The sequence below is a fragment of the Procambarus clarkii genome, chromosome 93 (genome assembly GCF_040958095.1).
Source record: "Procambarus clarkii isolate CNS0578487 chromosome 93, FALCON_Pclarkii_2.0, whole genome shotgun sequence".
NCBI lineage: Eukaryota > Metazoa > Arthropoda > Malacostraca > Decapoda > Cambaridae > Procambarus > Procambarus clarkii.
The window spans coordinates 13,283,224-13,311,151 of NC_091242.1; the positions used below are offsets into that span (position 1 = coordinate 13,283,224).

At 46.5% G+C, this 27,928-nt stretch overlaps 1 protein-coding gene across 3 annotated transcripts in view; it reads right to left on the reverse strand.

The window, feature by feature from the left end:
• The window catches only part of LOC123746799 (uncharacterized), a 224,954-nt gene that overhangs the window by 174,529 nt on the left and 22,497 nt on the right, over positions 1-27,928 (reverse strand). For 2 of the 3 annotated variants that reach the window (XM_069319468.1, XM_069319466.1), the window contains exons 2-3: positions 15,968-16,086; positions 15,652-15,762 (exon numbers count right to left, since the gene is read on the reverse strand). In XM_069319468.1, the coding sequence (XP_069175569.1) occupies positions 15,652-15,762; positions 15,968-16,064 (208 nt within the window). In that variant the 5' untranslated portion in view covers positions 16,065-16,086. The remainder of the gene's footprint in view (positions 1-15,651; positions 15,763-15,967; positions 16,087-27,928) is intronic. The other variant, XM_069319467.1, reaches the window with a different exon arrangement.

Genomic DNA, 27,928 nt, shown 5'->3' on the forward strand with positions numbered 1-27,928 from the left:
ACCGCAACGTAGGAATAATCAAATGTAACGTTATCTAAAGTAATCGGATTTATATTTTTCTTATTTTATTAAGGAATTTCAAACAGTTGCGAGGAAAATTTTCAACATTCATTTCAAAACTTTGCCAAATTTGGTTTTTACGTTGCCTTAATTTAAAACTATGCTCAACTATGCTGAACATTAGGATGCTCATATAATAATCTTGGAAAGTATTATTTACATGAAACTTTGTAAAGGAAAATATACGTAATTATTAACTCACACAAACTTCCTGCCCAAACACAGACTTCCTGCCCCACACACAGACTTCCTGCCTACACACAGACTTCCTGCGCCACACACAGACTTCCTGCCTACACACAGACTTCCTGCCCCACACACAGGTTTCAGTGACTACATAATAGGAACAATAACAACTGGAGGGCAAAAAATTATAGTCGTAGTCATATATAATCCACCACCAAATGACAGAAGACCCAGACAGGAATATGATAGAAACAATATGGCCACCATTAACATAATAGAGAGAGCAGCTTCTGTTGCTAGCAGGAATGGATCTGGACTACTAATCATGAAAGACTTCAACCATGGGAAGATAGATTGGGAGAACAGAGACCTGCATGGAGGACCAGAAACATGGAGAGCTAAGCTGCTGGACGTGGCAACAAGAAACTCTCTAAGCCAGCACATCAAGGATCCAACAAGAATGAGAGGAGAAGATGAACCAGCAATGCTTGATCTGATATTTACCCTAAATGAGTGGGATATAAGGGAAGTCAAGATGGAAGCACCCTTGGGAATGAGTGATCACAGTGTATTGAACTTTGAGTACCTGGTAGAGCTCGGAATTATCCCCCCCCCCCCCCCCCCGGAAAAGAACTAGGAAACAAAAGGCTGGCATACCAAAAAGGGAAATTATGAGGAGATGAGAAGCTTCCTAAGGGAAATACCTTGGGACACAGTCCTCAGGGCTAAGTCTGTACAAGATATGATGGACTATGTCACCCAAAAGTGTCAGGAGGCAGTTGGCAGATACATCCCGGTCCAAAAGGAAAAATCCGAGAAGCAAAAGAAGAATCCATGGTATAATAGGGCATGTATGGAAGCAAAGAAACTGAACAAAAGGGCATGGAGGAACTTCCGGAAAAACAGAACACCAGAAAGCAGAGAGATACCAGAGAACCAGGAATGAGTACGTCAGGGTGAGAAGAGAAGCAGAGAAAAGTTATGAAAATGATATAGCAAACAAAGCCAAGACCGAACCAAAGCTACTCCACAGTCACATCAGAAGGAAAACAACAGTGAAAGAACAGGTAGTGAAACTTAGAACAGGCGAGGACAGGTATACAGAGAATGACAAAGAGGTGTGTGATAAACTCAACAAGAGGTTCCAAGAGGTCTTCGCAACAGAACAAGGTGAGGTCACTGTGCTAGGAGAAAGGGACGTAAACCAGGCGGCTTTGGAAGAGTATGAAATTACGAGAGAGGAGGTCAAGAGACACCTGCTGGATCTGGATGTTAGAAAGGCTGTTGGTCCAGACGGGATCTCGCCATGGGTACTGAAAGAGTGTGCAGAGGCACTTTGCTTGCCACTCTCCATAGTGTATAGTAGGTCACTGGAGACAGGAGACCTACCAGAAATATGGAAGACGGCGAATGTGGTCCCAATATACAAAAAGGGCGACAGTCAAGAGGCACTGAACTACAGGCCAGTATCCTTGACTTGTATACCATGCAAGGTGATGGAGAAGATCGTGAGAAAAAACCTGGTAGCACATCTGGAGAGAAGGGACTTCGTGACAAATCGACAACATGGGTTCAGGGAGGGTAAATCTTGCCTGACTGGCTTAATAGAATTCTATGACCAGGTGACACAGATTAAGCAAGAAAGAGAGTGCTGGGCGGACTGCATTTTCTTGGATTGTCGGAAAGCCTTTGACACAGTACCGCATAAGAGGTTGGTACATAAGCTGGAGAGACAGGCAGATGTAGCTGGTAAGGTGCTCCAGTGGATAAGGGAGTACCTAAGCAATAGGAAGCAGAGAGTTACGGTGAGGGGTGAGACCTCTGATTGGCGTGAAGTCACCAGTGGAGTCCCACAGGGCTCTGTACTCGGTCCTATCTTATTTCTGATATATGTAAATGATCTCCCGGAGGGTATAGATTCATTTCTCTCAATGTTTGCGGATGATGCCAAAATTATGAGAAGGATTAAGACAGAAAAGGACTGCTTGAGGCTTCAAGAAGACCTAGACAAACTGAAGGAATGGTCGAACAAGTGGTTATTAGAGTTCATCCCAACCAAATGTAATGTAATGAAAATAGGTGTAGGGAGCAGGAGGCCAAATACAAGGTATCATCTGGGAGAGGAAATCCTTCAGGAGTCAGAGAAAGAAAAAGACTTGGGAGTTGATATCACGCCAGACCTGTCTCCTGCAGCACATATCAAGAGGTATGCCAGACTGGCCAACATACGAACGGCATTCAGAAATTTGTTTAAAGAATCATTCAGAACTTTGTATACCACATATGTCAGGCCAATTCTGGAGTATGCAGCCCCAGCATGGTGTCCATATCTAGTCAAGGATAAGACTAAACTGGAAAAGGTTCAAAGATTTGCCACCAGAGTAGTACCTGAGCTGAGAGGTATGAGCTACGAGGAGAGACTGCGGGAATTGAACCTCACTTCACTGGACGACAGAAGAGTTAGGGGGGACATGATCACTACATTCAAGATTCTCAAGGGAATTGATAGGGTAGATAAAGACAGGCTATTTAACACAAGGGGCACACGCACAAGGGGACACAGGTGGAAACTGAGCGCCCAAATGAGCCACAGAGATATTAGAAAGAACTTTTTTAGTGTCAGAGTGGTTGACAAATGGAATGCATTAGGAAGTGATGTGGTGGAGGCTGACTCCATACACAGTTTCAAGTGTAGATATGATAGAGCCCAATAGGCTCAGGAATCTGTACACCTGTTGATTGACGGTTGAGAGGCGGGACCAAAGAGCCAGAGCTCAACCCCCGCAAACACAACTAGGTGAGTACAACTAGGTGAGTACAGACTTCCTACCTACACACAGACTTACTGCTTACACACAGACTTCCTGCCCCACACACAGGCTTCCTGTCTACACACAGACTTCCTGCCTGCACACAGACTTCCTGCCCCACACACAAACTTCCTACCTACACACAGACTTCCTGCCCCACACACAGACTTCCTGTCCCACACACAGACTTCCTGCCCCACACACAGACTTCCTGCCTACACACAGACTTCCTGCCCCACACACAAACTTCCTGCCCTACACACAGACTTCCTGCCTACACGCAGACTTCCTGCCTACACGCAGACTTCCTGCCCCACACACACACTTCCTGCCTGCACACAGACTTCCTGCCTACACACAGACTTCCTGCCCCACACACAGACTTCCTGCCTACAAACAGACTTCCTGCCTACACACAGACTTCCTGCCTACACACAGACTTCCTGCCCCACACACAGACTTCCTGCCTACACACAGACTTCCTGCCCTACCCACAGACTTCGTGCCTACACACAGACTTCCTGCCCCACACACAGACTTCCTACCTACACACAGACTTCCTGCCTACACACAGCCTTCCTGCCCTACCCACAGACTTCCTGCCTACACACAGACTTCCTGCCACCACACAGACTTCCTGCCCCACACACAGACTTCCTGCCTACACACTGATTTTCTGCCTACACACAGACTTCCTGCCCCCCACACAGACTTCTTGCCTACTCACAGACTTCCTGCCCCTAACACAGACTTCCTGCCTACACACAGACTTCCTACCTACACACAGACTTCCTACCTACACTCAGACTTCTTGCCCAACACACTGACTTCCTGCCCCACACACTGACATCCTGCCCCACACACAGGCTTCCTGCCCCACACACAGACTTCCTGCCCAACACACTGACTTCCTGCCCCACACACAGGCTTCCTGCCCCACACACAGACTTCCTGCCCAACACACTGACTTCCTGCCCCACACACTGACATCCTGCCCCACACACAGGCTTCCTGCCCCACACACAGACTTCCTGCCCCACACACTGACATCCTGCCCCACACACAGGCTTCCTGCCCCACACACAGGCTTCCTGCCCCACACACAGACTTCCTGCCCAACACACTGACTTCCTGCCCCACACACTGACATCCTGCCCCACACACAGGCTTCCTGCCCCACACACTGACATCCTGCCCCACACACAGGCTTCCTGCCCCACACACAGGCTTCCTGCCCCACACACAGACTTCCTGCCTACACACAGACTTCCTACCTACACACAGACTTCCTACCTACACTCAGACTTCTTGCCCAACACACTGACTTCCTGCCCCACACACTGACATCCTGCCCCACACACAGGCTTCCTGCCCCACACACAGGCTTCCTGCCCCACACACAGACTTCCTGCCCCACACACAGACTTCCTGCCTACACACAGACTTCCTGCCCACACACAGACTTCCTGTCAACACACAGACTTCCTGCCCACACACAGACTTCCTGCCCACACACAGACTTCCTGTCAACACACAGACTTCCTGCCCACACACAGACTTCCTGCCCACACACAGACTTCCGGCCTACACAGACTTCTTTCCCACACACACACAGACTTCCTGCCCACTCACAGACTTCCTGCCCACACACAGACTTCCTGCCCACACACAGACTTCCTGCCCACTCACAGACTTCCTGCCCACACACAGATTTCCTGCCCACACACAGACTTCCGGCCTACACAGACTTCCTGCCCACACACAAACTTCCTGCCCACACACACAGACTTCCTGCCTACACACAGACTTCCTGCCCACACACACAGACTTCCTGCTCACACACACAGACTTCCGGCCTACACAGACTTCCTGCCCACACACAGACTTCCGGCCTACACAGACTTCCTTCCCACACACACAGACTTCCTGCCCACACACAGACTTCCGGCCTACACAGACTTCCTGCCCACCCACAGACTTCCTGCCCACCCACAGACTTCCTGCCCACTCATAGACTTCCGGCCTACACAGATTTCCTGCCCACACACAGACTTCCTGCCCACTTACAGACTTCCGGCCCACACACAGACTTCCTGCCCATACACACAGACTACCTGCCCACTCACAGACTTCCTGCCCACACACAGACTTCCTGACCACACACAGACTTCCTGCCCACACACTGACTTCCTGCCCACACACAGACTTCCGGCCTACACACAGACTTCCTGCCCACACACAGACTTCCTGCCTACACACAGACTTCCTACCTACACTCAGACTTCTTGCCCAACACACTGACTTCGTGCCCCACACAGAGACTTCCTGCCCCACACACAGACATCCTGCCCCACACACAGGCTTCCTGCCCCACACACAGGCTTCTTGCCTACACACAGACTTCCTGCCCTATACACAGACTTCCTGCCCACACACAGACTTCCTGCCCACACACAGACTTCCTTCCCACACACACACAGACTTCCTGCCCACACACAAACTTCCTGCCCACACACAGACTTCCTGCCCACACACAGACTTCTGGCCCACACACAGACTTCCGGCCTACACAGACTTCCTTCCCACACACAGACTTCCGGCCTACACAGACTTCCTGCCCACACACACAGACTTCCGGCCTACACAGACTTCCGGCCTACACACACAGACTTCCGGCCTACACAGACTTCCTTCCCACACACACAGACTTCCTGCCCACACACAGACTTCCGGCCTACACAGACTTCCTGCCCAGCCACAGACTTCCTGCCCACTCATAGACTTCCGGCCTACACAGATTTCCTGCCCACACACAGACTTCCTGCCTACACACAGACTTCCTGCCTACACACAGACTTCCTGCCCCACACACTGACTTCCTGCCTACAAACAGACTTCCTGCCTACAAACAGACTTCCTGCCTACACACAGACTTCCTGCCTACACACAGACTTCCTGCCCCACACACAGACTTCCTGCCTACACACAGACTTCCTGCCCTACCCACAGACTTCGTGCCTACACACAGACTTCCTGCCCCACACACAGACTTCCTACCTACACACAGACTTCCTGCCTACACACAGCCTTCCTGCCCTACCCACAGACTTCCTGCCTACACACAGACTTCCTGCCACCACACAGACTTCCTGCCCCACACACAGACTTCCTGCCTACACACTGATTTTCTGCCTACACACAGACTTCCTGCCCCCCACACAGACTTCTTGCCTACTCACAGACTTCCTGCCCTACCCACAGACTTCCTGCATACACACTGACTTCCTGCCTACACACAGACTTCCTGCCCCACACACAGACTTCCTGCCCACACACACAGACTTCCTGCCCACACACAGACTTCCTGCCCCACTCACAGACTTCCTGCCCCTAACACAGACTTCCTGCCTACACACAGACTTCCTACCTACACACTGACTTCCTGCCCCACACACTGACATCCTGCCCCACACACAGGCTTCCTGCCCCACACACAGGCTTCCTGCCTACACACAGACTTCCTGCCCTACACACAGACTTCCTGCCCACACACATACTTCCTGTCCACACACAGACTTCCTGCCCACACACAGACTTCCTGCCCACACACAGACTTCCGGCCTACACAGACTTCTTTCCCACACACACACAGACTTCCTGCCCACTCACAGACTTCCTGCCCACACACAGACTTCCTGCCCACACACAGACTTCCGGCCCACACACAGACTTCCTGCCCACACACAGATTTCCTGCCCACACACAGACTTCCGGCCTACACAGACCTCCTGCCCACACACAAACTTCCTGCCCACACACACAGACTTCCTGCCTACACACAGACTTCCTGCCCACACACACAGACTTCCTGCCCACACACACAGACTTCCGGCCTACACAGACTTCCTGCCCACACACAGACTTCCGGCCTTCACAGACTTCCTTCCCACACACACAGACTTCCTGCCCACACACAGACTTCCGGCCTACACAGACTTCCTGCCCACCCACAGACTTCCTGCCCACCCACAGACTTCCTGCCCACTCATAGACTTCCGGCCTACACAGATTTCCTGCCCACACACAGACTTCCTGCCCACTCACAGACTTCCGGCCCACACACAGACTTCCTGCCCATACACACAGACTACCTGCCCACTCACAGACTTCCTGCCCACACACAGACTTCCTGACCACACACAGACTTCCTGCCCACACACTGACTTCCTGCCCACACACAGACTTCCGGCCTACACACAGACTTCCTGCCCACACACAGACTTCCTGCCTACACACAGACTTCCTACCTACACTCAGACTTCTTGCCCAACACACTGACTTCGGGCCCCACACAGAGACTTCCTGCCCCACACACAGACATCCTGCCCCACACACAGACATCCTGCCCCACACACAGGCTTCCTGCCCCACACACAGGCTTCCTGCCTACACACAGACTTCCTTCCCACACACACACAGACTTCCTGCCCACACACAAACTTCCTGCCCACACACAGACTTCCTGCCCACACACAGACTTCTGGCCCACACACAGACTTCCGGCCTACACAGACTTCCTGCCCACACACAGACTTCCGGCCTACACAGACTTCCTGCCCACACACAGACTTCCGGCCTACACAGACTTCCGGCCTACACACACAGACTTCCGGCCTACACAGACTTCTTTCCCACACACACAGACTTCCTGCCCACACACAGACTTCCGGCCTACACAGACTTCCTGCCCAGCCACAGACTTCCTGCCCACTCATAGACTTCCGGCCTACACAGATTTCCTGCCCACACACAGACTTCCTGCCCACTCATAGACTTCCGGCCCACACACAGACTTCCTGACCATACACACAGACTACCTGCCCACTCACAGACTTCCTGCCCACACACAGACTTCCTGACCACACACAGACTTCCTGCCCACACACACAGACTTCCTGCCCACACACAGACTTCCTGCCCACACACAGACTTCCGGCCTACACACAGACTTCCTGCCCACACACAGACTTCCTGCCCAAACACAGACTTCCTGCCCACACACACAGACTTCCTGCTCACACACACAGACTTCCTGCCCACACACAGACTTCCTGCCCACACACAGACTTCCTGCTCACACACAGACTTCCGGCCTACACAGACTTCCTTCCCACACACACACACAGACTTCCTGCCCACTCACAGACTTCCTGCCCACACACAGACTTCCTGCCCACACACAGACTTCCGGCCCACACACAGACTTCCTGCCCACACACAGATTTCCTGCCCACACACAGACTTCCGGCCTACACAGACTTCCTGCCCACACACAAACTTCCTGCCCACACACACAGACTTCCTGCCTACACACAGACTTCCTGCCCACACACACAGACTTCCTGCCCACACACACAGACTTCCGGCCTACACAGACTTCCTGCCCACACACAGACATCCGGCCTACACAGACTTCCTTCCCACACACACAGACTTCCTGCCCACACACAGACTTCCGGCCTACACAGACTTCCTGCCCACCCACAGACTTCCTGCCCACTCATAGACTTCCGGCCTACACAGATTTCCTGCCCACACACAGACTTCCTGCCCACTCACAGACTTCCGGCCCACACACAGACTTCCTGCCCATACACACAGACTACCTGCCCACTCACAGACTTCCTGCCCACACACAGACTTCCTGACCACACACAGACTTCCTGCCCACACACACAGACTTCCTGCCCACACACAGACTTCCTGCCTACACACAGACTTCCTGCCCACACACAGACTTCCTGCCTACACACAGACTTCCTGCCCACTCACAGACTTCCTGCCCACTCACAGATTTCCTGCCCACACACAGACTTCCTGCCTACACACAGACTTCCTGCCCACACACAGACTTTATGTGTGTATATCACGAAAATAAACACGTGATTAAGAATGTGACAATGTCAGACCACGGAGGAAAAATGAAACAGGAAATTTCCTTAAGTACTTTCGTATATTAAATTTGGACCTTCTGAAGATGTATTTAATATACGAAAGTACTTAAGGAAATTTCCTGTTTCATTTTTCCTCCGTGGTCTGACATTGTCACAGACTTTATCTCAGGTGGAGAGGAAAGTCAGGTGTATGAATCTTTATCTCAGGAGGAGAGGAAAGTCAGGTGTATGAATCTTTATCTCAGGTAGAGAGGAAAGTCAGGTGTATGAGTCTTTATCTCAGGTGGAGAGGAAAGTCAGGTGTATGAGTCTTTATCTCAGGTGGAGAGGAGAGTCAGGTGTATGAGTCTTTATCTCAGGTGGAGAGGAAAGTCAGGTGTATGAGTCTTTATCTCAGGTGGAGAGGAAAGTCAGGTGTATGAGTCTTTATCTCAGGTGGAGAGGAGAGTCAGGTGTATGAATCTTTATCTCAGGTGGAGAGGAGTCAAGTATATGAGTTTTTATCTCAGGTGGAGAGGAGAGTCAGGTGTATGAGTCTTTATCTCAGGTGGAGAGGAAAGTCAGGTGTATGAGTCTTTATCTCAGGTGGAGAGGAAAGTCAGGTGTATGAGTCTTTATCTCAGGTGGAGAGGAGAGTCAGATGTATGAATCTTTATCTCAGGTGGAGAGGAGAGTCAGGTGTATGAATCTTTATCTCAGGTGGAGAGGAGAGTCAGGTGTATGAATCTTTATCTCAGGTGGAGAGGAGAGTCAGGTGTATGAGCCTTTATCTCAGGTGGAGAAGAAAGTCTAAACAAGTCTCGACTCCCACCAGCAATACAGCGATCCTCCCGCACTTGGGTCCTTAGTTCTTCAACTGCTTAAAAGCATATCTAGCAGGTAACTAATGGGTCTACACACCAAATTCAGTATTCAGTGAATGAGGCTTTGGGACCTTAAACCCTGAGCAAACCCAATTAATGATAAGTAGAAAATGAGCATAACATTGGAGACAGTACTCAGTGAAGCAGTACTCAGTGAAACAGTACTCAGTAAAGCAGTACTCAGTAAAGCAGTACCCAGTAAAGCAGTACTCAGTAAAGCAGCACTCAGTAAAGCAGTACTCAGTAAAGCAGTACTCAATAAAGCAGTACACAGTAAAGCAGGACTCAGTAAAGCAATACTCAGTAAAGCAGTACTCAGTAAAGCAGTACTCAGTAAAGCAGTACTCAGTAAAGCAGTCAATCAGTAAAGCAGTACTTAGTAAAGCAGTAAATCAGTATTCAGTAAAGCAGTACTAAGTAAAGCTGTAGAGCAGTACTCAGTAAAGCAGTACTCAGTAAAGCTGTAAAGCAGTACTCAGTAAAGCTGTAAAGCAGTACTCAGTAAAGCAGTACTCAGTAAAGCAGTACTCAGTAAAGCAGTACTCAGTAAAGCAGTACACAGTAAAGCAGTACTCAGTAAAACAGTTCTCAGTAAAGCTGTATTCAGTAAAGCAGTACTCAGTAAAGCTGTAAAGCAGTACTAAGTAAAGCAGTACTAAGTAAAGCAGTACTCAGTAAAGCTGTAAAGCAGTACTCAGTAAAGCAGTAGCAGTACTCAGTAAAGCAGTACTCAGTAAAGCAGTAAAGCAGTACTCAGTAAAGTAGTACTCAGTAAAGCAGTACACAGTAAAGCAGTACTTAGTAAAGCAGTACTCAGTAAAACAGTACTCAGTAAAGCAGTACACAGTAAAGCAGTACTTAGTAAAGCAGTACTCAGTAAAACAGTTCTCAGCAAAGCAGTATTCAGTAAAGCAGTACTCAGTAAAGCAGTACTCAGTAAAGCAGTACACAGTAAAGCAGTACTCAGTAAAGCAGTACTCAGTAAAGCAGTACTCAGTAAAGCAGTACTCAGTAAAGCAGTACTCAGTAAAGCAGTAAGCAGTAAAGCAGTACTCAGTAAAGCAGAACTCAGTAAAGCAGTACTCAGTAAAGCAGAACTCAGTAAAGCAGTACTCAGTAAAGCAGAACTCAGTAAAGCAGTACTCAGTAAAGCAGTACTCAGTAAAGCAGTACTCAGTAAAGCAGTACTCAGTAAAGCAGGTTTCAGTAAAGCAGTACTCAGTAAAGCGGAACTCAGTAAAGCAGTACTCAGTAAAGCAGTACTCAGTAAAGCAGAACTCAGTAAAGCAGTACTCAGTAAAGCAGAATTCAGTAAAGCAGTACTCAGTAAAGCAGTACTCAGTAAAGCAGAACTCAGTAAAGCAGAACTCAGTAAAGCAGTACTCAGTAAAGCAGAACTCAGTGAAGCAGTACTCAGTAAAGCAGAACTCAGTAAAGCAGAACTCAGTAAAGCAGAACTCAGTAAAGCAGTACTCAGTAAAGCAGTACTCAGTAAAGCAGTACTCAGTAAAGCAGTACTCAGTAAAGCAGAACTCAGTAAAGCAGAACTCAGTAAAGCAGAATTCAGTAAAGCAGTACTCAGTAAAGCAGTACTCAGTAAAGCAGAACTCAGTAAAGCAGTACTCAGTAAAGCAATACTCAGTAAAGCAGTACTCAGTAAAGCAGAACTCAGTAAAGCAGTACTCAGTAAAGCAGAACTCAGTGAAGCAGTACTCAGTAAAGCGGAACTCAGTAAAGCAGTACTCAGTAAAGCAGAACTCAGTAAAGCAGTACTCAGTAAAGCAGTACTCAGTAAAGCAGAACTCAGTAAAGCAGTACTCAGTAAAGCAGAACTCAGTGAAGCAGTACTCAGTAAAGCAGAACTCAGTAAAGCAGTACTCAGTAAAGCAGAACTCAGTAAAGCAGTACTCAGTAAAGCAGAACTCAGTAAAGCAGTACTCAGTAAAGCAGAACTCAGTAAAGCAGTACTCAGTAAAGCAGAACTCAGTAAAGCAGTACTCAGTAAAGCAGTACTCAGTAAAGCAGAACTCAGTAAAGCAGTACTCAGTAAAGCAGAACTCAGTGAAGCAGTACTCAGTAAAGCAGAACTCAGTAAAGCAGTACTCAGTAAAGCAGAACTCAGTAAAGCAGTACTCAGTAAAGCAGTACTCAGTAAAGCAGAACTCAGTAAAGCAGTACTCAGTAAAGCAATACTCAGTAAAGCAGAACTCAGTAAAGCAGTACTCAGTAAAGCAGTACTCAGTAAAGCAGTTCTCAGTAAAGCAGAACTCAGTAAAGCAGTACTCAGTAAAGACTGGCGTAAAGGCATGTGTAATAGCAAAATAAATGTATTCAACAAAATTCACTAATTCACTATGCCATACGCTGCGTTACGTTAAGGTAGAGTGTCACATCAACACCTACAGTGTCACATCAACACCTACAGTGTCACATCAACACCTTCAGTGTCACATCAACACCTACAGTGTCACCTCAACACCTACAGTGTCACCTCAACACCTACAGTGTCACATCAACACCTACAGTGTCACCTCAACACCTACAGTATCACATCAACACCTACAGTGTCACATCAACACCTTCAGTGTCACCTCAACACCTTCACTGTCACATCAACACCTTCAGTGTCACATCAACACCTACAGTGGCACATCAACACCTACAGTGTCACCTCAACACCTACAGTGTCACATCAACACTTACAGTGTCACATCAACACCTACAGTGTCACCTCAACACCTACAGTGTCACATCAACACCTACAGTGTCACCTCAACACCTACAGTGTCACATCAACACCTACAGTGTCACATCAACACCTTCAGTGTCACCTCAACACCTACAGTGTCACATCAACAGCTACAGTGTCACATCAACAGCTACAGTGTCAAATCAACACCTACAGTGTCACATCAACACCTTCAGTGTCACCTCAACACCTACAGTGTCACATCAACACCTACAGTGTCACATCAACACCTTCAGTGTCACATCAACACCTTCAGTGTCACCTTAAAACCTTCAGTGTCACATCAACACCTTCAGTGTCACATCAACACCTACAGTGTCACATCAACAGCTACAGTGACACATCAACACCTACAGTGTCACCTCAACACCTACAGTGTCACCTCAACACCTTCAGTGTCACATCAACACCTACAGTGTCACCTCAACACCTTCAGTGTCACCTCAACACCTACAGTGTCACCTCAACACCTACAGTGTCACCTCAACACCTACAGTGTCACCTCAACACCTACAGTGTCACCTCAACACCTTCAGTGTCACATCAACACCTACAGTGTCACCTCAACACCTTCAGTGTCACCTCAACACCTACAGTGTCACCTCAACACATACAGTGTCACCTCAACACCTACAGTGTCACCTCAACACCTACAGTGTCACCTCAACACCTTCAGTGTCACATCAACACCTACAGTGTCACCTCAACACCTTCAGTGTCACCTCAACACCTACAGTGTCACCTCAACACCTACAGTGTCACCTCAACACCTACAGTGTCACCTCAACACCTACAGTGTCACCTCAACACCTTCAGTGTCACATCAACACCTACAGTGTCACCTCAACACCTTCAGTGTCACCTCAACACCTACAGTGTCACCTCAACACCTACAGTGTCACCTCAACACCTACAGTGTCACCTCAACACCTACAGTGTCACATCAACACCTTCAGTGTCACATCAACACCTACAGTGTCACCTCAACACCTTCAGTGTCACCTCAACACCTACAGTGTCACCTCAACACCTACAGTGTCACCTCAACACCTACAGTGTCACCTCAACACCTACAGTGTCACCTCAACACCTACAGTGTCACATCAACACCTACAGTGTCACCTCAACACCTACAGTGTCACCTCAACACCTACAGTGTCACATCAACACTTACAGTGTCACATCAACACCTACAGTGTCACATCAACACCTACAGTGTCACCTCAACACCTACAGTGTCACCTTAACACCTACAGTGTCACCTCAACACCTACAGTGTCACATCAACACTTACAGTGTCACATCAACACCTACAGTGTCACATCAACACCTACAGTGTCACCTCAACACCTTCAGTGTCACCTCAACACCTACAGTGTCACCTCAACACCTACAGTGTCACCTCAACACCTACAGTGTCACCTCAACACCTACAGTGTCACATCAACACTTACAGTGTCACATCAACACCTACAGTGTCACCTCAACACCTACAGTGTCACCTCAACACCTACAGTGTCACATCAACACTTACAGTGTCACATCAACACCTACAGTGTCACATCAACACCTACAGTGTCACATCAACACCTACAGTGTCACCTCAACACCTACAGTGTCACCTCAACACCTACAGTGTCACATCAACACTTACAGTGTCACATCAACACCTATAGTGTCACATCAACACCTACAGTGTCACCTCAACACCTACAGTGTCACATCAACACTTACAGTGTCACATCAACACTTACAGTGTCACATCAACACCTTCAGTGTCACATCAACACCTTCAGTGTCACATCAACACCTACAGTGTCACATCAACACCTTCAGTGTCACATCAACACCTTCAGTGTCACATCAACACCTTCAGTGTCACATCAACACCTTCAGTGTCACATCAACACCTTCAGTGTCACATCAACACCTTCAGTGTCACATCAACACCTACAGTGTCACATCAACAGCTACAGTGTCACATCAACACCTTCAGTGTCACATCAACACCTTCAGTGTCACATCAACAACTAACAACAATGGAAACCCGTTCTGTCTGAAATGTTGTGCGTATTAGTGGTTTAGCAAGAATGTACAAATACCAATCTTATGTAATCTCATCAACCCATTGTACCTTCTTGTGAATAAATTATTATTGATTATTATTACCCTGATGGCCCTGTTCACCTAGCAGTAAATAGGTACCTGGGAGCAAGACAGCTGCTACGGGCTGCTTCCTGGCGGGGTGGGGGGGGGGGTGAGTGTCTGTGCGTGTTAAGAGAGAAATATGTGTATAAATAATAGAGGAAAAATATATTGGTTAGAAAGGCGGAGTCCAAGAGCCTATTGTTCGCTTCTGCAGATACAAATCATAAAAATATAATAATGAAGTTAACAATCTGTCACTAAGACAATTCCAACACAAGTGATTATTTTAACTCTAATTAGTACTTAATTAATTTTCACAAATCAATGTCACCAAGACAGCACACAATTATTTATGTTATCACTCTCATTAACATTCATTTAGTTTACGTTATCACTCCAATAATTATAACGAATTATATATTTCTTATTTTATCACAGAGACCAAACAACATCAAGGAAAGGCACCGTTGATTAATGAGAATTATTAAATCAAAATATTCAGAACGATTAATGACTAATTAGTTGATTAGTCAAAACGATTAATGAGAATGCGCGTGTCGCTTAAGACTTCACTTATACCCACCAGACTCTGTACAGTACTTTACAGTACACCACTTACTTACGTGCCACTTAGACATCCGTAAGTGCTCAACTTAATGTCACAACACAGCCTTTGTCACCAAGACACTGTTACTGGACAAGATGGTAACACTCCTCAACTGACATGTGTACTCACGCGGCTGTCACTCACCAGTGACATGACACCGCCTCAAGTGTCACATACACTCCCTCCTCATCGAGGTGAGGAGGGAGTGTATAATAATAACCCTCTGGAGGATGATAGGTCTTAACTATAACACCAAACTAGACCTGCCTCATACCTGGTTGTTGGGGTTCTGGGAGTTCTACTCCCGAAGCCCGCCCCAAGATCAGGGTCGACTTTTGAGAATTTGGTCCACCAGGCTTGGGCTTGGAGTGGACCGCAGCCAATTCTAAAATATATATTTTATCCATTAACAAGCACATCCACATGTAATTTGCAAACCTACTCTTTAAAACCAATATTTCACACAACATTCAACAAACACCAGTATTAAAGACTTTAAGAATAATTGGTGACTGTCCTTGATGATAGTGGAGTTATCACAAGGTGGTGGGGGGGGGGAGGGGGGGTTCATAACCAATAGTTTGACTAACCTTGAGAATATATTGGAGTTATCACCTGAAGAGTCGTCACCACCACCGTCATCCACCACCATCGCCAAGACGCATGTCGAGGGTGACTGATCCACATCTTACTGACGTCAGTAGTACAGCTGAAACAAAAGTAACATATAAGTCACCACGCTTGATGTTGGTGACGTACTGACGTCAGCAGTAAAGCTGTCACAACAGTCATCAGTGAGTCACCACGCTTGATGTTGGTGACGTACTGACGTCAGCAGTAAAGCTGTCACAACAGTCACCAGTGAGTCACCACGCTTGATGTTGGTGACTTACTGACGTCAACAATAAAGCTGTCACAACAGTCATCAGTGAGTCACCACGCTTGATGTTGGTGACTTACTGACGTCAGCAGTAAAGCTGTCACAACAGTCATCAGTGAGTCACCACGCTTGATGTTGGTGACTGATCTATAAAACAAGCGGCCGCCAGAATCATCCCATTGACCTGAATGATAATATTTATATTATTTGATCAATGTGAGAACACCGGCCAGAGATCTACAGTAAACCTTTAAAATAAAATGTCCTTCTGCGTTAGGATCGAGGCCAGACCCTTAGCACTAGCATTACCCAACTTTGCACCATCATATCTGTAGGGTATATGCCCATCATAACCAGTACCTTAAAAAAGAACAGCATGACATGGTCACATACTGAACCCCACTATGATTCTGGCATTGGCCACATTCCAGCATCTGGCTTCACACCTTTAAAACAGCAAATTGGAAAACCTAACATTGTTGTAAAACATTATGCACTGATCTCAGGAAAATTAATATAAATTTTCCAGTCATACTTTGCCCACAGCAATAAATATACGAAACTTTTGATGAAGCCAACTCCGCTAAGGGTTCCACCCAGCCGTCTGCTGCTCCTCAGGCCAGGCCACACAACACTCACCCATCCACCACCTCCACACCGCCTCACAGGTCATGCACGTGCCAGCTGTGACCTATTTTATGCTTTGTATACTTCATTAATTATAAAGATTTCCCATAGACATGTTTAATACAGATATGACGTTATGACCTATAGTATTACATATTTAGAGAAATGAGAGTCGTTCCAGCATATGAGTAAGAGTTAATGATTAGTGGTTTGCGAGTCAGCAGTATTGAGACAGGGTTGGTTAAAGAGAGTAATAGAGGTCAGATCCTGGGGTTAGTTCACGCCAGCCTGGCAGTTGACCGCTGACTGGTTGACGGCATCAGGTCAAGATCTTGGTCAGGGCAGAGTGAGTCAAGCAATGTTCAGGTGACACTTGGCTGGAGGTTAAGGCGTTGACATGTTTGAGTGTCACGAGCGGGACATGTGTGGCCACTTGGGTCAGTCCAGCCAGGGCCTCAGAGGAGCCATAGTCAGGGCCTCAGAGGAGCCATAGTCAGTGCCTCAGAGGAGCCATAGTCAGTGCCTCAGAGGAGCCATAGCCAGGGCTTCAGAGGAGCCATAGTCAGTGCCTCAGAGGAGTCATAGCCAGGGCTTCAGAGGAGCCATAGTCAGTGCCTCAGAGGAGCCATAGCCAGGGCTTCAAAGGAGCCATAGTCAGTGCCTTAGAGGAGCCATAGCCAGGGCCTCAGAGGAGCCATAGCCAGGGCCTCAGAGGAGCCATAGTCAGTGCCTCAGAGGAGCCATAGCCAGGGCCTCAGAGGAGCCATAGTCAGGGGTCTCAGTGGAGCCATAGTCAGGGCCTCAGAGGAGCCATAGTCAGGTCCTCAGAGAAGCCATAGTCAGGGCCTCAGAGGAGCCATAGTCAGGGCCTCAGAGGAGCCATAGTCAGGGCCTCAGAGGAGCCATAGTCAGGGCCTCAGAGGAGCCATAGTCAGGGCCTCAGAGGAACCATTGCCAGGGCCTCAGAGGAGCCATAGTTAGTGCCTCAGAGGAGCCATAGCCAGGGCTTCAGAGGAACCATAGTCAGGGCCTCAGAGGAGCCATAGCCAGGGCCTCAGAGGAGCCATAGTCAGGGCCTCAGAGGAGCAATAGCCAGGGCCTCAGAGGAGCCATAGCCAGGGCCTCAGAGGAGCCATAGCCAGGGCTTCAGAGGAGCCATAGCCAGGGCCTCAGAGGAGCCATAGCCAGAGCTTCAGAGGAGCCATAGTCAGTGCCTCAGAGGAGTCATAGCCAGGGCCTCAGAGGAGCCATAGTCAGGGCCTCAGAGGAGCCATAGCCAGGGCCTCAGAGGAGCCCTGAGTATTTTTTCAATGTCTTCAGCAGAGGAAATTTTCATGCATCTTTATGTGTCATCTGCAAAAGATTATACGAAGCTGTGACTTTTATTTTTGTCTATATCTGATAAGAGAATAAGGAAAGGCAGTGGTACAAGGACTGTACCCTGAGCTACAGAGCTTTTAACTGCCCTTGGACTCGATTTTATTTGGTTACTCTTTGTGTTCTGTTCCTCAGGAAATTGAGTATTCAGCGTCCTACTTTACCTGTTATTCCTATTGACCTCATTTTGTGTGATATCTGTGTGATATTTGTGTGATATATGTGATTGTGTGATATTTGTGTGATATAAATCCCTTGAGTGTCATACCTTCCCTGATATCCTTAAAAAAAGCAAGAGTAACGCCAGTTCATAAAGGAGGTAATCCGGCAGACATAAACAATTATAGACCAATATCGAACCTACCCATACTATCAAAAATATTTGAAAAAATTATCTATAAACAGCTTTACTCCTATCTCGTAAAATTCGACATTCTTAGCCCCCTGTCAGTTTGGCCTCCGCTCCCAAAAGAGTACCAACGATGCAATTATTAGTTTCCTTAATATAATTTACTCAGCCCTTCACAAAAATGAGTTTCCGATTGGACTCTTCATTGACCTGAGAAAGGCCTTTGATGTTAATCACAATTACCTCTTACGTAAACTCCATTATTATGGAATCCGAGGTCGTGCACTGGACTATATCCAATCCTATCTTAGTGATAGACACCAATGTGTAGCCATCAATAATAAAACCTCTCCCACTCTACCAATAACCGTTTGAGTGCCACAGGGCAGCATTTTGGGACCTCTCCTATTTCTTATATATATCAATGATCTGCCTAATGTCTCTAACATTCTGAAACCTATTTTGTTTGCTAATGATACTACCCTCATCTACTCTAACCCCAACCCACATACACTAAATAATGTTGTTAATAATGAACTAAAAAAAGTCCACTTATGGATGTCAACCAACAAACTAACACTTATGATTGAAAAGACCTACTACATCTTATTTGGAAGCAAATCTACAAATGCAATTCAGCTTCAGATAGACAATGTAAACATTAGCAATAAAAATTATGGAAAGTTTCTTGGCCTATTCCTAGACAAGAGACTTAACTTCAGTACCCGCATACAACACATAACTAAGAAAGTCTCTAAAACAGTTGGTATACTCTCCAAAATCAGATATTATGTACCTAACTCTGCTCTCATCTCTCTATATTATGCAATAATCTATCCCTATCTTAATTATGGTATCTGTGCATGGGGTTCAACCACTGCAAACCACCTCAAGTCCATCATCACCCAGCAAAAATCTGCTATCAGAATAATAACAAATTCTGCTTTCAGACAACATTCAGCCCCCTTGTTTAACTCCCTAAACATGCTAAACATAATCTCACTCCACAAATTCTCTTGTGTCAACTATATTTACAAAACCCTGTTCTTAAATGCAAATCCTGCTCTGAAACTCTCCCCGGACAGATGTAATAGGACCCATTATCACCACACCAGAAATAAATATCTCTTTGATATCCCCAGAGTCAAACTTATTCTGTGTAAACACTCTATGCAAATAAAGGGGACCCAGTCTATGGAACTCACTCCCTATTGAATTGAAAAGCTGTCCAACTTTTGCGTCATTCAAAAGCAATACTAAAAAGTACCTAATTTCATCTTCATAGTTTTTTACCTTTTGCTTTAAAATTGCACTGTATCTATTGCTACCCAATCTCCCAATCTTTATGTACCCAATCCGAACATCTTTACCATTGTGATCATTGCTGTCTTCTTATATGTGCTGTCAATCTGCTGTATGGTGTCTATTAATCTTGTTTAAATTACCAATGAAGTTGTCAATGTAATCAATCAGAGCTTTAATATACCAATGTGCTTTAATATACTTACTAATCTCTCTCATCTCATTTTTTTCTTGCAATGTATTTGTTATCATTTTATTAATTCTGCTAGAATTTACTTACTTAAAATTATCTGTTAGATTAAGGACCTGCCCGAAACGCTGCGTGTACTAGTGGCTTTACAAGATTGTAAATACTATGCTATGTATTCTCACAAACCCAATGTACCTTCATGTATATAAATAAATAAATAAATAAATAAATAAATAAATATCACTCCATGGTCACATTTGTCAAATGCCTTTACGAAGTCCATGTATACTACATTTGCATTCTGTTCTCCTTCAAATGCCTCAGGGATTTTATCGTAGTGATCAAGTAGCTGTGTAGCTGCGAAAGGCATGATCTTCCCGCTCTAAATCCATGTTGGTCTGGGTTGTTAAAGGTCACTGGTCTCCATGAAACTGGCAACCTGACTCCTGATCACTCTCTCAAATACTTTTATTACATGGGACGTTAGTGCAACTGGTCTATAATTCTTAGCCAATGCTTTGCTCCGTCCCTTGTGTAGAGGGATTATGTCTGCTGTTTTAAGCGTATCTGGTATGTCCCCAGTGTCCAAGGTCTTCCTCCACACTATACTGTGTGGAGGAAGTGTTTGTATAAATATTGGATTCCATGAGTTTGGACCTGGGGTTGAATATATGGGCATGTTGTAAAATTATCTTTCAAAATCTGCAGCGATATTTTCATGTTGATATCAGTTATATTTTCAGGAGCTTGGACATCACACATAAAGTTATCCGGATCTTCCACGTTCATGTTGTTTATTGGCGTGCTAAACATGTTCTCATGCTGTTTTTTTTTAGGATTTCAATAATATCTTCGTCAACCTCTGTGTATGAACTTTGCTTGTAAGAATAGGTCCAATACCGACATTGATTTTTTATTTTTATTTTGCTTATGTGAAAAAATAGTTTGGGCTTTTCTCCATCTGTTGTATGTCTTTCTGTTCTAATTGCATTTCTTCAATCTCATATCATTACTGCAGTCTGTCATATTTCTTCAATCACCCCGCTTCAATTATTTATTAGTGGGGATAGTCGTGTCTGCTTAAACATTTCGGTAATTTTGTACTTCTTTTGTAGTGCCGTCTGCGTTCTCTTTCAGTATTGGTACGGTTTCTGAATTTCGGCAAAGGAAGAACTGACAGTGGAAGACCATCCAGGACGAGGCATGGTCGAGGGCAGGGAAAAGTGACTGGTTGGAGCCCCAAGCACACAGGCCGTGGTGGTAGTTTATAACTTCCCTGTGACCGACTCCAGCAGAAGGTGATCTTGGCCTCTCTGTCACTCCACGCCGTAATAGGACAACATTAGATTTGGTAAAAGGTCTAACTTGCTTTTAATTCTTCAACAGGTAAAAGCTTTTAATTACGACAGACTGGTGATATCTTGCGCAGTTGATTACCATAATGCGGCCTGACTTGGGTGAACATGGGATGTGGACTCTGGCCTCAGGTGCGGGCAGGCACTTGAGGGACTCTTCCTGGGAATGGTTGCCGCTCAAGTGTACTTTATTGCTATACGTTTTCCACTAATGAAAACTATGCATCTAATCATAGGCCAATGTTCATTGATCCGGCTGAGACTGTAGGCACTGGGCCACTTGGCATCTGTGCTCTAGTTAGCTGGAGGGTGAAGTAGAGGTTAAACAATCGCTGCCAACCCTACGACCGTGGCAGACCTCCTCAAATATTGGTTCATAAACTGAGAAACCCTCTAGAGATAAATATTATTTATCATAGTAATATTTATATAGTTTCTGATGAGCACATATTTATTATTTATTTAATTTGTGGTATAGTTTTTCTCTAAGAACCCTCTGAGAAAAGTTCCTGCAACCACGGTTGAAAAATATTGCCTACTCATGATAAATATTTTGCATTCAAGCGTTATTAATTGAAAATGGTGACTTGTCACACAAGGTTAAGACAAAACTAGTGGTAGCGGAAGCTTTGACATGAGACATACCGGACTCCAGGGAGTTCTTTGGGGAAGGTCTCGATCCTGTACCTTGTACTGTTCTCACGCACTCCTTACAATGTGATTGGTACTGATGAACAAAATGTATCTGTCTCTGGCAACTGAGTCGCCGCAGACGTAAACCGTCATACATGGAGGCTGAGGCGGGTCACTTCCTGAATCACGTGTGATATCAAAAGACTCTTGATATAATAGTAGTCGGAGGCATCTTGCAGTCTCGGGAGACTATAGAGCTGTGCTCTAGTTGTTGAGGCTGGAGTGTCCTCTACAGGGCACAAAGACTAGGTAGGTCGATATGGAGGAGAAGAGAAACATATGTTTCATGATATATGTTTATGTATTTGGTTGTGTTGTTATCTGTTGACGGTGGTGTTGTTATCTGTTGACGATGGTGTTGTTATCTGTTGACGATGGTGTTGTTATCTGTTGACGGTGGTGTTGTTATCTGTTGACGGTGGTGTTGTTATCTGTTGACGATGGTGTTGTTATCTGTTGACGGTGGTGTTGTTATCTGTTGACGGTGGTGTTGTTATCTGTTGACGGTGGTGTTGTTATCTGTTGACGGTGGTGTTGTTATCTGTTGACGATGGTGTTGCTATCTGTTGACGGTGGTGTTGTTATCTGTTGACGGTGGTGTTGTTATCTGTTGACGGTGGTGTTGTTATCTGTTGACGGTGGTGTTGTTATCTGTTGACGATGGTGTTGTTATCTGTTGACGGTGGTGTTGCTATCTGTTAACTCTGGTGTTGTTATCTGTTGACTGTGATGCTGCTGTCTGTTAACGGATGCGGTTGTGAACAGGACGGATGGGCTTTCCTTCGTGTGTTCAGCAACACAGATAACAACGATAAATTTATCGTTGCCCTCCAATCTTGCCTTGAGGATGTGTGATGTGCATAGACATGACATGACGTGGTGTATAGAGACATGACATGATGTGGTGTGTAGCGACATGACATGACGTGGTGTGTAGCGACATGACGTGGTGTGTAGAGACATGACATGACGTGGTGTGTAGAGACATGACATGACGTGGTGTGTAGAGACATGACATGTTGTGTAGAGATATGACATGACGTGGTGTGTAGAGACATGATATGACGTGGTGTGTAGCGACATGACATGACGTGGTGTGTAGAGACATGACATGTTGTGTAGAGACATGACATGTTGTGTAGAACCATGACATGACGTGGTGAGTAGCGACATGACATGACGTGGTGAGTAGAGACATGACATGACGTGGTGTGTAGCGACATGACATGACGTGGTGAGTAGCGACATGACATGACATGACGTGGTGTGTAGCGACATGACATGACGTGGTGTGTAGAGACACGACATGACGTGGTGTGCAGAGACATGACATGACGTGGTGTGCAGAGACATGACATGTTGTGTAGAGACATGACATGACGTGGTGTGTAGAGACATGACATGACATGGTGTGTAGAGACATGACATGGTGTGTAGAGACATGACATGACGTGGTGTGTAGAGACATGACATGACGTGGTGTGTAGAGACATGACATGTTGTGTAGAGACATGACATGACGTGGTGTGTAGAGACATGACATGACATGGTGTGTAGAGACATGACATGGTGTGTAGAGACATGACATGACGTGGTGTGTAGAGACATGACATGACGTGGTGTGTAGAGACATGACATGACACGGTGTGTATAGACATGACATGACGTGGTGTGTATTGACATGGCATGACGCGGTGTGTAGAGACATGACATGACGCGGTGTGTAGAGACATGACATGACGTGGTGTGTAATGACATGACATGACGTGGTGTGTAGAGACATGACATGACGTGGTGTGTAATGACATGACATGACGCGGTGTGTAGACATGACGTGGTGTGCAGACATGACGTGATGTGTAGACATGACGTGGTGTGTATAGACATGATATGACGTGGTGTGTAGATATGACGTGGTGTGTAGACATGACGTTGTGTGTAGACATGACGTGGTGTGTAGATATGACGTGGTGTGTAGACATGACGTGGTGTGTAGACGTGACGTGTGTGTAGACATAACGTGGTGTGTAGACATGACGTGTTGTGTAGACATGATGCGGTGTGTAGACGTGACGTGTGTGTAGACATGACGTGGTGTGTAGAGACATGACGTGGTGTGTAGACATGACGTGGTGTGTAGAGACATGACGTAGTGTGTAGACATGATGCGGTGTGTAGAGACATGACAAAGTATACCCAAGAGTCGTAGGGTATATCAAGGGGATCACTCAGGGGGAGATAAATATATCAACTCTTGAGTTAAATACGAAACAATGGATGAAATTTGATTAGGCTTTGATTACGAACCATAACAAACTGTGGTTGTTTAACAGGAGGTTTGTAGGGGTCTGGAAGAGGTTGTTGAGTCACTGAAATGTTTCGACTTGTTTGATAAACATGTGAGTGAGTGTTACTCACGCGGTGAATAACGTGTCAAGCGTGAGTGTGCTATCTAGCAGGCGAGGCTTTCCTGCTGCCACACACTGTTCAGGAGTGTGTTATCTCGCATGCAGGCGAGGCTTCCCTGCTGCCACACACTGCTCAGGAGTGTGTTATCTAGCAGGTGAGGCTTCCCTGCTGCCACACACTGCTCAAGAGTGTGTTATCTTGCAGGTGAGGCTTCTCTGCTGCCACACACTGCTCAAGAGTGTGTTATCTTGCAGGTGAGGCTTCTCTGCTGCCATACACTACTCAGGAGTGTGTTATCTAGCAGGTGAGGCTTCTCTGCTGCCACACACTGCTCAGGAGTGTGTTATTTTGCAGGTGAGGCTTTCCTGCTGCCACACTGCTCAAGAGTGTGTTATCTTGCAGGTGAGGCTTCTCTGCTGCCACACACTGCTCAAGAGTGTGTTATCTTGCAGGTGAGGCTTCTCTGCTGCCACACACTGCTCAGGAGTGTGTTATCTAGCAGGTGAGGCTTCCCTGCTGCCACACACTGCTCAGGAGTGTGTTATCTTGCAGGTGAGGCTTCCCTGCTGCCACACACTGCTCAAGAGTGTGTTATCTTGCAGGTGAGGCTTCTCTGCTGCCATACACTGCTCAGGAGTGTGTTATCTAGCAGGTGAGGCTTCTCTGCTGCCACACACTGCTCAGGAGTGTGTTATCTTGCAGGTGAGGCTTCTCTGCTGCCACACACTGCTCAGGAGTGTGTTATCTAGCAGGTGAGGCTTCTCTGCTGCCACACACTGCTCAGGAGTGTGTTATCTTGCAGGTGAGGATTCCCTGCTGCCACACACTGCTCAGGAGTGTGTTATCTTGCAGGTGAGGCTTCCCCGCTGCCACATACTGCTCAGGAGTGTGTTATCTTGCAGGTGAGGCTTCTCTGCTTCCATACACTGCTCAGGAGTGTGTTATCTAGCAGGTGAGGCTTCTCTGCTGCCACACACTGCTCAGGAGTGTGTTATCTTGCAGGTGAGGCTTCTCTGCTTCCATACACTGCTCAGGAGTGTGTTATCTAGCAGGTGAGGCTTCTCTGCTGCCACACACTGCTCAGGAGTGTGTTATCTAGCAGGCGAGGCTTTCCTGCTGCCACACACTGCTCAGGAGTGTGTTATCTCGCATGCAGGCGAGGCTTCCCTGCTGCCACACACTGCTCAGGAGTGTGTTATCTAGCAGGTGAGGCTTCCCTGCTGCCACACACTGCTCAAGAGTGTGTTATCTTGCAGGTGAGGTTTCCCTGCTGCCACACACTGCTCAGGAGTGTGTTATCTTGCAGGTGAGGCTTCTCTGCTTCCATACACTGCTCTGGAGTGTGTTATCTAGCAGGTGAGGCTTCTCTGCTGCCACACACTGCTCAGGAGTGTGTTATCTTGCAGGTGAGGCTTCCCTGCTGCCACATACTGCTCAGGAGTGTGTTATCTAGCAGGTGAGGCTTCCCTGCTGCCACACACTGCTCAGGAGTGTGTTATCTTGCAGGTGAGGCTTCCCTGCTGCCACATACTGCTCAGGAGTGTGTTATCTAGCAGGTGAGGCTTCTCTGCTGCCACACACTGCTCAGGAGTGTGTTATCTTGCAGGTGAGGCTTCTCTGCTGCCTCACACTGCTCAGGAGTGTGTTATCTTGCAGGTGAGGCTTCCCTGCTGCCACATACTGCTCAGAAGTGTGTTATCTAGCAGGTGAGGTTTCCCTGCTGCCACACACTGCTCAGGAGTGTGTTATCTAGCAGGTGAGGCTTCTCTGCTGCCATACACTGCTCAGGAGTGTGTTATCTAGCAGGTGAGGCTTCCCTGCTGCCTCACACTGCTCAGGAGTGTGTTATCTAGCAGGTGAGGCTTCCCTGCTGCCACTCACTGCTCAGGAGTGTGTTATCTAGCAGGCGAGGCTTCCCTGCTGCCATACACTACTCAGGAGTGTGTTATCTTGCAGGTGAGGCTTCTCTGCTGCCTCACACTGCTCAGGAGTGTGTTATCTAGCAGGTGAGGCTTCTCTGCTGCCTCACACTGCTCAGGAGTGTGTTATCTTGCAGGTGAGGCTTCCCTGCTGCCTCACACTGCTCAGGAGTGTGTTATCTTGCAGGTGAGGCTTCCCTGCTGCCTCACACTGCTCAGGAGTGTGTTATCTAGCAGGTGAGGCTTCCCTGCTGCCACACACTGCTCAAGGTGGGAATATACATAAGCATTGTAAAGTTGAATGCCTCAGTTTTTTAACAACGATAACTCTTTACAGAAAAGGAAAACAGCATTTACTACGATCGTCGAGCAGTAATGCGAGAATGTTTCCCATCACTGGGTTTACCATCTCAACTAATACGTCTCCTTCTGTACGTTATGATTACTAACGTACAAATCACAAAGCACTATGAAACGCAATGCCTCACAAAAGCCAACGTTTTCTATGCACCGGCAGGTAAGGTTAGGTGGGTGGCTAGGATTAGTGCGCTTCTTATTAGGTTTCAAAATTTGATTTTGTACGTTTTGTGCAACCAAGAGAACTCTTCGTACACTGTGACCCGCTTCGTACACCTGACTGGGGTTTTCCCAACAGGAATTTATTTGTTTATATCTATATAAATAAAAATGTAAATGTTCGTTTGTACAAAGTCGCTAATCTCCGAAAGTTCTTCACCGATTCCTTTGAAATATGGACATAATGTTCCATGCGAATACGCACGTGATTTTATATACCTACTATATAGATGCCACACCTGTGACTGGTAAAGACTTATTTTTAACCAGTGCCATCATGTTGGACGTAAAAGCAACATACACTACGCTAAATATTTTACAATTCCATTTCAATGTTTCCGATTTCACTGTTAAATTGAATTTTCATAGATTTCGATTTATTTTCTTTTTGGTTTAATTATTTCGTGTGACATTGCGTTGGAATTGAGCTGTGCCATTTACCATACCATTTATTTCGTGAGTATAGTTTTTTTTCAAATTTTCATTTCGTTTTTTTACTGTTCTTATTTTTCAGTGATGGGAACATCAGATCATTTGATGAACAAATCAACAAGGGCCGTGACGAGGATTAAAACCTACGTCTGAGAGCATCCCAGACGCTGCCTTAATCGACTGAGCTACGATATGGTCAAAAGAGTTGAAACCAGAAGTTCTACTGAACTTATTTGGATCCTGCAGCCTCTCCGAGACACAAACCAGGGTTTTACACAACTCCCCTCATGCACTCGAGCTATGTCAATAGCTCGAGTGTAAACCAGGGTGAAACCCTGGTTTGTGTCTCGGAGAGGCTGCAGGAAAATCATATAGTCACAATTTCATCTACATCTGTCTTTATGCTGATACATTGACCTTTAATGTTACTTTGCTTATATGC